Source organism: Marmota flaviventris, chromosome 1 (assembly GCF_047511675.1).
Source record: "Marmota flaviventris isolate mMarFla1 chromosome 1, mMarFla1.hap1, whole genome shotgun sequence".
In the NCBI taxonomy this organism is placed as follows: Eukaryota; Metazoa; Chordata; class Mammalia; order Rodentia; family Sciuridae; genus Marmota; species Marmota flaviventris.
In genome coordinates, this window is record NC_092498.1 from 34205253 (window position 1) to 34217251 (window position 11999).

The 11999-nt window shown below is 40.0% G+C and overlaps 1 protein-coding gene across 2 annotated transcripts in view; it reads right to left on the reverse strand.

Annotated features, from left to right (window-relative positions):
- Positions 1-2722: 2722 nt before the first annotated feature.
- Positions 2723-11999, reverse strand: part of Slc25a13 (solute carrier family 25 member 13) — a 180968-nt gene continuing 171691 nt past the window's right edge. For both annotated transcript variants that reach the window (XM_071612477.1, XM_071612486.1), the window contains 3 exons: positions 4448-4606; positions 4254-4344; positions 2723-3888 (listed from right to left, as the gene is read on the reverse strand). In XM_071612477.1, coding sequence (XP_071468578.1) covers positions 3702-3888; positions 4254-4344; positions 4448-4606 — 437 coding nt within the window. In that variant the 3' untranslated portion in view covers positions 2723-3701. The remainder of the gene's footprint in view (positions 3889-4253; positions 4345-4447; positions 4607-11999) is intronic.

An 11999-nucleotide genomic window follows, 5' to 3' on the forward strand; every position in this document is an offset into this window, starting at 1 on the left:
AAAAATACACTTCTCAGAAATTCATCCATCCACCTATTCATGAATCCCTCAAAAATCAGAAACAAGAGGACACCAGGAGAACTAAAGGCCATCCTTGCCCTTATGGATCCGTATCTGGACTTTGATACTGAAAACTGCCAGTATTGTGAAAAACAGAGGTGATAACCAATCCTGGCTGATGCCTCCGACATTGAGATGAGGAAGTGAATTTCCCAACACCTGTGGTCTTCTTAATACCCAAAACAGAACTCTTTGGTGAGGATTGTTCCCCAAAGGTAAAACAAAAAGCACACACCCCTTTGTGGGAAAAGCCATTTGTGGAAAGAACATTTCACTGCTCCGACAAGGGAACTTGTCTTTTAAAAATCTTTGGAAAAATCCACATCCTGAAAGCATTTGATTACCCTGAATTTAAAATGGGATTTTGCTCGGTGGCAAGGATACAAATTCGTCCCCACAAGTATGGCTTCTGTGGTTAAAGGCACAAGATGACTTTGAGGGAGGGTTTATCTAGAAGGTTGATAAACGGGGCCATAAGACAGGATTCATCCAATTCCATCATTGGAGATCCTCCCTCCTTCTACCTGATGAATTCCAATGTGACTTGCATTCTGAATACCTAGTCGGAGGAGGAGGTTACAAACAGTTTCAAGCACAATTTGTTCCCGTTTTCACTCCCCGCTCACTGAGTTATGTGCTGTTAAACATTGCCAGGAGACTGTCAAAACGTAAGCATCCCGAGGTTTACATAGGCCACACCATTAAATAACATATAAGCACAAAATTTTAAACATTGTTTTGCAGCAATGGTAAATATTTTAGCTAAGTAAAAACTGAAGCTTGAAATGCAATAAGCATTTAAATGACTCTCTTCTGTGCCAGAATTCTTACTTTCCCTGTGCGACCCTGGCTGCTGGGATTAAGGCGACCCCAGGGAGCTTGGAAAATGGTTGTGGGTTATGAGGTGCAGCAGGGGCTTGGCGACAGTGTGCCACCCAGCCTCAAGAAACCCAGCCACGACTGGAACCCAAGAATCAGTGTGCTCACTTTGTGGTCAGCTTCACATTTTTTCCTCTCTTTGCAAAAAAAGAAAAAAAAATACTGCTATGAAAAGTCAGGCCTATCCCCCACCCCTCAAGTAATCATGAGGTGGACCAAGAGCAGAGCTGAAAGACTCCAGGCCTGGCAGAGCAGGGGAGCCTGGTCCCCTTGGGTGGGCATGTAAGCACGTGGCAGTGACACGCCTTCAGTTCTTCAGCCTCAAGGGGGGAAACTGCGGAGGTACTGACAGCCGCCGCACCACTGCCGACATGTTGTGCTGTCACTTTGGGAAGAAGGGAAACCCAGAACAAATTTCACGTGGTTTTCACCACATGGTGATTGCAGTCCTATTCAAGGCATGTCATAGTCACACCACCCACTGAGCAGAACTCAATGGAAATTAGGCCTCCTTCAAAGTCTCTAAGTCACTGCCTCTCCCCAAGCAGAATAAGCCAAGGATTTTAAAGCAATGCAGACAATATGGCCCTATCTCCATTGGCTTCCTGGGGCCTCTGGCTTCTCTTTTATGAAAGGAATCACCCTCGGTTCGGGATAACTCTAAGTGAAGCCATGATGCTCTCCCATCAAATGCCACAGCTCATAAAGAAGCAAGCAGGGGCGGTGCACCGTTTATGAGATTTAGGTCAGTGTTTTTGCCATGAAAATTTGATATGCTATAAAATCTCAAGCAAGTGAAGAAAAGGAATGCAGAGATTCAAGGACTTTTCTCCATACTCAAAAGCCCAAAGTTAAAGTGCCCTGTCACTAGAACACCATTCACATTTCAGAGACATATTTGGAGTTTTATGACTAGTCTTTTAGATTAAAAATATAGTTATTTATTGTTTATCACATGGGGCAGAGGGATGGAGGGAATGGCTCAGCCAAACAGTCATGGAATGAGCCATGTATGCTTTTTTTTTGGTGGTGCCTTGTGCATGCGAGGCAAGCACTCTACCAACTGAGCTACATCCCCAGCCCCCATGTATGCTTTTGTCTTATTCTCTCTCTCTCTCTCTCTCTCTCACACACACACACACACACACACACACACACTCATATAATGCACACACATCAAAGGCTTATGTATGCTGTTGATTCTAATTTTAAACTATAACTTTTGAGTGTCAACCTGCAGGAACAGGGACTGAAAAATGGCTGTTTTGTATGAAGAGAAACTTAATGTTTGTACAAACCACCGATAAATTAATCAGTAGCATTTTTGGTAGCAAGATGGAAGCCGAAGGAAAGACTTGACTCTAAATTCTGTTCAAGGTGAGCTTCTTTCCCCAAATCATTATAGTGCTAGCCAAATAATAGAAAATATAAGATATGATAGCATACAGTTTTGGTATGATGTGGAGTTAGATGAGAAAATACAAATGCCATTCCATCCCAGTTTTCATGTCCAACTTCTCCTGAAACTTTATACTACTTTAATCGTTATGATAACACACTGCCAAAAGTGTCAGGGGTGACTAGAACAAAAATGTTAGTTCGCTAGTTCTTTGCTTATCTAGGGTCAATGTAGTTTCTCTTGTAACCAGGAAAATGAGGGTACACATGACCTTGAGAGAGCATGCCAATATGAACCCGATCCTCCTCAACATGCAGAATGGAATCCACTAATGACAACTGCTATAGTCATTCACTACACAACACACACATACACAAGAGAAAATGGTTCGATAGCATTAAAAATAGTTTATTTTGACCTTAACAAACACATGAGCCTCTGACCATTATGCAAGGCACCACAAATTAAATTAAAAACTTATATTAGAATATATTTGTCTGACATGACTTAAGACAGAAAGTGGATTTTAAAAGCAAATGGGCACCAACTACTGGGATGGGGAGGGGTTTAGGGCCAGTACCAGCAATAGGGTGCATGAATTTTTCTATAGTGTTTATTGAAACAGGCAGTAATCAGCATGAGTGCATCATATGAACAGTTATCCAAAATAATTAGCACATCCAGGAGCGGGACTGTGTCTCAGTTTCTCTGTCTATATTATCAAATGCCAAAAGCACTTCCTTAAAGTGCAAAAACTTTCCCCTAGCAGTCTTGGTACCAGTAACAGAATATGATTACTAAACATCTCCAATGTGGTTTTCATTACAAAAAACATGTTTCACATAAAAGCTTCATAATACAATCCAGAGACAAAATTTGTGCATGTTTAAAATTTGAATCCTGGCTGGCTATTTCTGATATTTTTTTTCACTTCTTCCAGTGTTTTTCATTTTTATAAATATGCACGCAGCTTCCTACCAACTTAAACATGCTCGGAACCTTTTGCTCTGAGAACCATGATTGCCTTTCAGCAGCCTCCCTGGGACCATCATCTCAGTCCAAGAAGGGGAGCCTTAATCTCTATTCTCCTTCCTTGAATCATGTTAGGGTCGACCAATCTGAGCATATGTCAGATTTGAACCAAGGTTTGTAGGCAGAGGTCCAGAGAATAATTAGGAATAATTCCACTATGATCTGGTTGACAAAAAACACAAAAATGAATGAATTGGCTTTATAGAAAGCCTTGACCTGAATTCAAACAGGAGATGGACATGAAAGGAATGAAGCCTTGCTTCAGTCCAAGATGGGGCATTCTTACTGCTGTACCAACCACCAAAAAAGCAATATCCTGGGGTCAGTCACCCTATGGGCCTCCACTGAGCCCTTCTGAGGTAGATGTTGATGGCTTGAAGAGAGGTAGGTAAAGTCCAAATTTGTTTTCAATTCCTGCAAACGTTGCAACTGCTAGCTTATAGCCCCCAACGTGATCAGGATTAGGAGCAGGCAGTGTGATCCTAGATTTAGGAACTGGCTCGGATCCCATGGGTTTTCTGAAAGAAGCGTAAAACAGAGTAAAAAAATCTGAGTTTTTTTGTTTTATTTGTTTATTTTTAATGTAGTAAACCTGTTGCATGCAACATAAAGGAGCTGTTGAAGTCTTTTCAGCTGAATGTTCCCCTTTGTATGTGAGTCTTTGTGTGTGTGTGTTGGGGGGTGCTGGGGATCGAACCCAGAGCCTTGTATATTCGAGGCAAGCACTCTACTGACTAAATTATATCCCCAGCCCTTCTATGTTCCCCTTTGGAATGACCTTGTCAATGTTTCTTAAATCCTTCTCTATTTTAACATAGGGTCTGATGCACTTTTGTCAATAACTGAGGATTTGATGTAGCCACAAATTTAGCATGATACTTACACTCCTCCAAAATCAATGTAGAACCATCGTTGTAGCAATTCATAAGTCAGCAAAGTGACACCAAACTGGGGTGAGGATCGAAATACACGAGCTTTGAAAAAAAAAACAAAAACAGGGACATAACAGATATCATTAGATTTTTAAAAAATTTACCTGATACCAAAGGGTTAGTTAAGAACCAATTACTTCCGTACCACCAGCTCCTTTCCACAAAGCTTTTGGGCCTTCTTCCCGCAGGATCTTTCTGAAGCAGTCTATCACTCCGCTGTAAGTGGTTTGGCCAGCCCGGGCGGCCACCTGTAATCTAGTCTTGATAACATCAGCAGGGGTCACTAAAGATGCCGCAGGCATACCTGTAGGAGACACGCAACACCATCTCAGTCTGGTCACATTCTCACTATATAAAAATAACTGTGCTTTGAACTGCTGGCCGTGAAAAGAAAGTTAAGAGGCTGAGGCAATAAAATGCCCGTTTCACTGTCCTCTCTGGGCAGCACAGCCAGCCTGTGCACCTGCCTCCCCCTGCTCCCCTCCCCCAGCCTGCTTTTGTTATGTTCTTATTCTTAAATATTTAATAATACCAAGGAATCACCCATCAGTAACACACTTAAGTGGCCTAGAATGAATGGAAGTGATTCCTAAAGTATTTTTGCTTTCCTGTTGAAATCTGAACCTCACAAAGTTATTAGGGCTGATTTTTCAGAGGTGGGGTTTTTCTGTATTTACCTAGCTTTCTGGCAGCTGGCTGTCACAGCAGGCTCCTTCTCTCACACATCCAATGGCCCTACCTTCCAAACCCCAACCTCTCCCTTATACCAGAAAAAGACTTTGCTGATAACTAAACAAACACCATGTGTGTGTGTATGTGGGTAGGGGGAGGGGTTGGGGAGACTCCACAGATAACCCCACAGGATTCCTTTTTGCAAAGACTGACATCTCCTGAAAAATATTTGACAGAAGGCTTAAAATTTATACTGGCGAATCATCAATGAAAAAGGAACAACAACAACAACAAAAAACCCTCCCAAAATTACCAATGGGAAATTTTTCTACAGTCATTTTATCCAAAATGGGGCAGCCCATGTTTAGATTTTTTAAAAGCAAGACTGTGCTCAGAAGACACTGTCTCTTATGGTTTTATTACTTTTCCATTATGAACCTATTCCAAACCAAATTGGTCAAATGCAGATGCATAAATCTCCTTTGCTTTTTTTAAGGCTTAATAATTCTGTAAGAATTTCTGTCCAAACCAACATGGTCTGGCTCATAACTATATCTCATCCTTCTAACAGACAGTTTTAAAATTATAGCTTGAGTGTGAAAGTGTGTGTATGTGTGTGCATGTGCGTGCGTGTGTCTAGGTAAATCTGCATGCTCCATGTTTGCTTTCATGTTACAACAGCAGTCTTCCCCTTCCACCTCCACTCAGCTCCTCCCATGTTAATCTTGGGTAACAGTTGTTACAAAACACACCACAATTTTACATGTGAAAAGCTCACTTTATATCCAATGCTTCACAGAGTAAGTCACACTGAGTTTCCTATTAGCTTGGAGGAATTATTTTAACTTCGAGCCAGGAATTTATCCTCCAGCATAATGGAAGGAAACATGAAAAATGCTTAGAAACCCACTGTGTTCACACCACTGATTCTGCTTTACTTCCTGGTTTAGAAAGAGTTTAGCAGGCAGTCGGCTTTAGACATGCAATCAAATCCTTCATACAGCGGTGGGCATGCATGTCCGGGTGTTGCTATGAAATGCTTATGAGCAGTGAAATGGGTAAGAAGTTCCTGGTCTGGGTCTGTTACTTCTCATAAACAGTTCCTTGTCATGAAAAGAGAAGAAGTATGGGGGAGGGGGAAACAGGGAGAAAAGACACTGATTACTAGAATTAAAATGCCCAAAGAAATGTCTAGGCTACTTAGCAAGCTTGTCTGACAGAATTTGATGCTTCAGGGATACTGGAAATGTGGTAACCCAAGAGGAGACTAGGGGACAGGGCGACATCTTCCAGGATCCTCAACAGAGAGGACACTGGCAGCCTGTCTGATTCTTCAACGATGAGACAAATGTGCAACCCAGATGGCCAACCACCACCTTTGGGACAGGAAAAATGTGGGTGCTCCTCAGCTAAGAGTGTTTAAGGGGGCCAGCAATCGAAGAGTGGAAGAAAATGTGTCTGGAAAGTACAGTTTTGGGGCCTGGGTCAACCTTAATTTTCATAGATAGCCCATTAATATTTTTTAAAAATGTGTTTATGGTTTAAAGATTAATATGTATTTATTTTAGGTCAAGGGTAAGAGTTTTCCAAATCCCCTTTCCATCCTTATCTATATTATCTACCTGCTATGTCTGGTTCTGAGCAGTGTGATGAAGTTCCTTATTAGGAACGAGAAAGCATGTTCTCCTTAGTCATTTAAGCTGAGATCTGATATGCTGATAATACACAGAGGTTGATGATGGTATCTCTGTAGTGGATTTTATCCTTTTATGTATAAAATGTCTTTATGCTTCTGAATGCTATTTTAACCCCCAAATTCTACATAGTCTGACGTTAATATTCCTATGCTTGCTTACTTTTGGCAATTGTCTGGAACATATTTTTCAATCCAATCTCTTTCAATCTTTCCATGTCATTGTTCTCTGAGTTTCAGATGACTAGATGCTCTTTCAAAACTCATCTGAAAATGCTGTTTTTTTCCCCTAGGGGCACTGAATCCATTCCCATCTATTGTGGCAATTGGACTCATTTCTGATATCGTATATTATGCTTTCTATTTTCTCTGCTTCTAGTTACTTACCTTTTGATTTCTCACCTTTCCTGAGTAAATTTATTTAAGTAGTCCATGCATCTATCACACACATGTCCATCGCAAGGTGTACCAACCCTCAGTGTTTGCATCCTGCTCCAGCAAGGTGAGGATTCAGTTCTTTCACTCCTGTTCCTTTACTTCATCTGTCTCCCAACAACCCTTCTTGTATAATAAACACACATACACATACCGAAGTCTGCACTAATTTAGGCCTGTGGCAGACTTAACTTCTGTTTGTTCTGTCTAAAATACGCCACATTGTCCTCCTCCTCAAATTCACTCTCCATCTGGCTGCAGAGAAGGGGTAACCTTGAAGTGACTGCATGTACAAAGACTAAGTACCTGGGAACATAATCACAGTGTAAAACCCTCCATGGCTTTTTTTTTTTGGTACCAACGATTGAACCAAGGAGCGCTTAACCACTGAGTCATATCCCCAGCCCTTTTTATGTTTTTTATTTTGAGACAGGGTCTAAGTTGCTGAGGCTGGCTTTGAATTTGTGGTCCTGACCTCCTGCCTCAGCCTCCTGAGCCTCTGGGATCACAGGCATGAGCCACTACACCTGGGTCTCTCTGGCATTTTGAAGGTGTTCAGTTGTGCAGATGTGAGAAGTCCATCTTCTGTTATTAATTTCTGTTTTCTGTCCTCCTCTCCTTATTCCTCTCCCCAGGGAACTCCCTCCCATTAAGTAGTTTTTAGATCTTCTGGATTAATTCTACAGGTCTCTTAAATTTTCTCTTATTTCCCATCTTTCTATTTTTGTTTCGCATTCTAGAGTTCTTCCCATGTCTTTATTTTCCAGGTGTCTAACTTGGTCTTTGATCACAGCCATTCATTTTATCATTCAGAATGATCTTTTGATTTTTAATTTTGACGATCCTTTCATTAATTTTCAAGAAAGCTTCCTTACTGATTATTCCCTTCAAATCCCTCTGAGGACCCTAATTATAGTTCTTAAAAGTTCTCTTCTGTTCCTTGAACTGCCTGTTTTCTCTGTAATTCTTCAGTTCACTTGCATTGTTGCTCCTTCCTGTCTGAAGACCCCTGGCTGTTCACTGATATTCAAGTTCAAAGGCTATGCTGATTAGTACTTTTTACTAAGTCGCTGGTTATCATCTACCATGCTCTGGGCTGGCTTCGCCCATAGGGGCTCTCTCCTGAATTAAAGCATCTTCTCTGTGCAAGGTGCCTTAGCAAGCTGGTAGGACAGAAGCCTTTCAAATCACCGAAATGTGGAGGCTTCTCTCTATTGGTAGAATTTATTTTCTACTTCTCTGGGAAAAAGCTGCCATTAATTTATGTTTTTCTGGAACACTGCTCTGGAATTACCTTATGTCTTGCCCTGTTTTCTTTCAGTTCCTACACATGCCCACTGCAGGCCCCTTTCTTTATAATGCAGTTCTAAGTTTCTAACCTGCAGACAAATGTTGCCTGGAGCTCTGGATGACAAGAGGAGAATGGCCATGCCAGGTCATCCTGCTACACAGCAGCTCTCTAACTCATGGTGTAATTTACCTTGCACCTGCACCTTCACCCCATGCATTCTTTTTGTTTTATTTTTTTCCCTGAACCCAGGGCTTCTGAGCATGAGGCAAGTGCTCTGTCACTGAGTGCATCCCCAGCTTCACTCCAAGCATTCCAATATTCATTCAGAGGTTAAAATGCTCCCTTTTAGCCCTTACATTATAAGTAGTTTTTCCTGCCAGGGTTTTGGACTGTGGCATCATTCAGTCTAGTTTCAGAGTCTGAACATGGTTAATTTTCTAGGGCTAATAAGGAGTATTAAAAGTGTATTTTCTGACATTTTAAGGTATTTCAGAGGAGAGAAAATTGCATGATCCAATATCTCCTTTACTTTTCATTTTTAAGGATCTAAGAATTGTATTTAAATGATCTTAAGTTTTATGTCCACATAATTAACACATTTGTGCCAAAAGTACTTCTCTCCCAACTGATGTTTCCTTATTTCCTCCTTATGAAATCTACTGTTCTGCTTTCACCCAGTGGAAGCCAACCAAGTAAGTTATTCTGCGATGGTGATGGACAGTGACATCAGTGATCAATGCCCAAAATGGAGAGGCTGACCACAAAAGGGGATCAATTTTTTTAGGTAACATAAATTTTTTAAAATTTATTTTTATACATGAGGATGTAGTTAATACAATCAAAAGGAATAATTGTTAAAGTAAATTTGGGCCCCAGAAGCCTCTCTAGAGTCTTCAGTAAGAAATAGCAACCTAACACAGTGTGTAAATAAACTGAAAACCTAATTTAGGAACACACACACACACACATACAGAGCTTAGTCTCAGTCAATCAAAGCAGCCAAACAGCTAATTAGCTATCTCTGTATCTCAATTCCATTTTCTGTACATCATTTCTCTGTTCCTTTCTACAAATGTTCTTCAGCCAAGTGGCAGGGAGCCGTGGAGTTACTCTGAACCTATTCTTGTTCTGAGGGCTAACCAATTCACAAATCATTTTTTGCTCAATTAAACTCTGTTAAATTTTACATGTCTAAAGTCTTTCTTTTAATATCCTTCTAGTATTTTTGGGAAAGCACCATGAACATTCATTTAAACACAGATCCTCCTTAATTATAAGAGGACTGTTAGAAATATACACACACATCCGTTCTGTGTAAACCATGAAACTTAATGTAGTACATATAAAAAAGAGTCAAGAGCCACTTCTGTTTTGTTATAAAAACGTTTGTTAGTGGCCATCAACTATTCACTGTAGTTGTCTGAAGCTCCACAGAAATAGGATTTTTATATTTTGAGATAAGTTTTCCCCTTAAAGACAACAAACATCACTCCTGCCCTAGGACGTCTTCCGGGCTCTCTGCATACTCTTCATGTCCTTGAACATCTTACTGATCTCCACAAAGGGAACATGGGGGCCTGAAGCCAGGGTGGGCATGGTGTGCTTTTGCACTTGCTGCTCTCTCAGCACTGCAGCATTGGGCCTGCTACTGAATGTATCTCGGCTCTCTGGGCCAGCCGACTAGCCGGGTTCTGCACAGCAGCTGGCTACCCTGCTTCCTCCACGGCATCAGCTTACCCATTACCACTGGACACAGATTTTTTTAAATATGTTCATCTTAACAACAAAATGCTCTGCTAATCTTTCTTACTAATTCCAATATTTTTAGGCAGTTTGGATTTTCAGGTAAACCATTTTAAATAATGTTAGCTTCATTTTTTCTTTTCTAAATTTATGCCTCTGACTTCTTATTTTCCATATTGAAACCTCCAAAAGAAGGGTGAATAACAAGGTTGCAAATGACATCTGTCTTATCCCTAACTTTAATGAGATGGTAGTTATGGCATTTGCCATTGGCTTCTGATATCCTATGAAGAAAACTGTTTAATCCTTATTGATTTTAATAGGTTTGAAGACTACATAAGGCTGTCAAGTTTGTAACTAATCCATTCTTTGAGCATAAAACCAATATGATATAATATATCTCATGTTTTCTCATCATACAAGGAAGGGGAAGATTAAGAGGGAGATGGGCAACAATATGAAAGTAAAAGTTCTGTAGTAAGTGTACAAAATGGCCCTTGATGACCTTTGCCTCTTGGCATTCACACTCCTGTTTTAAGTGATATTTCAATAAAATTACTATTACTGAACACTTTTGAATATTTATTATATGCTACGAAATATTTTGGTGAAATATTTAATTCATTTAATTGTCAATAATGTTGTAATGCTGGAACTATTCTTATCCTTTAAAATAGAGAAAAAGCCGAGAAAGATTAAATAACTTGTGCTGGTTACTTTGTTCTAAGTGGGGAAACTGGAGTTTGAACCTGGGTAGCCTCACTGCACAGCACACACCATTTTGCTGTGACAGTCAACAATGTTTGAGGTACTAGATTAAGTGAAAATCACATTTATAGTGTGATTAGAACTCTGTTAAGAATCACTAAAGGGAAGGAAAAGCAGCAAAAATATTAAATAACAATTACAGTAAACAATGGATAATATTTTCTAATTTACCCTTTTTTGTACTTTCCAAATATACAACAAGCAATATTTTCATAATTATGGAAATATAAACAGAAGGAAGAAAACAAATCTAAGATAGAAAAAAAAAATCCAGTAGTTAATTTCTATAGCACAGGTAGCACGGATTACCTACTAAACTTCTACCCATAGATGAAATTGTTTCCTGGTACCTATTTTCTTCACAATAAGAGTTAAATACAGTACTTTTATAGTTCAAGGAAAATTAGGCTTAGGAAAGGATTGTACACCTTGATCAAGGTTGTACACCTTGATCTACTGCTTATCTTTAATTGCACATCTGCTACTAGGATTGATTTACATGTGCTAAATGCTGGGCACTATGCTAAGTTCCTCAAGTAGATGCTGCCATCTTAGACACATCACCACACTCATAGTAAGTACAAGTATGGTCCTCATTTACAGCTGAGGAGGGGCTGGGGATGTGGCTCAAGCGGTAGCGCGCTTGCCTGGCATGCGTGCGGCCCGGGTTCGATCCTCAGCACCGCATACAAACAAAGATGCTGTGTCCGCCGAAAACTAAAAAAAATAAAAATATTAAAAACAAAACAAAAAATACAGCTGAGGAAACTAAGGATTAGGGGAAATTAACTTGCCAAGGTCATACATTAATAAGTTGTACTTAGTTATCCTCATTAGGTCCTATCTTGTTCAACTAACTAATTTTAAATAAATTGTACTATATTCATTTTCAATTGTTTTTTTCGTTTATACGCAGGACATAGTGAATCAATGGCTAGGTTGGAAGTAAACCTGGGAATTCTACATTCCAGACTTGAAATTATGCTTTCTTGATGTCATGGTGGTCTTGTTGCTACTCTGAAGAACTAGGGTCCTTAAGCCATCAGGAAAGAACCAGTGTCAAAGCCTTTGAAAAAGCAGAGATTTAAGAATGAA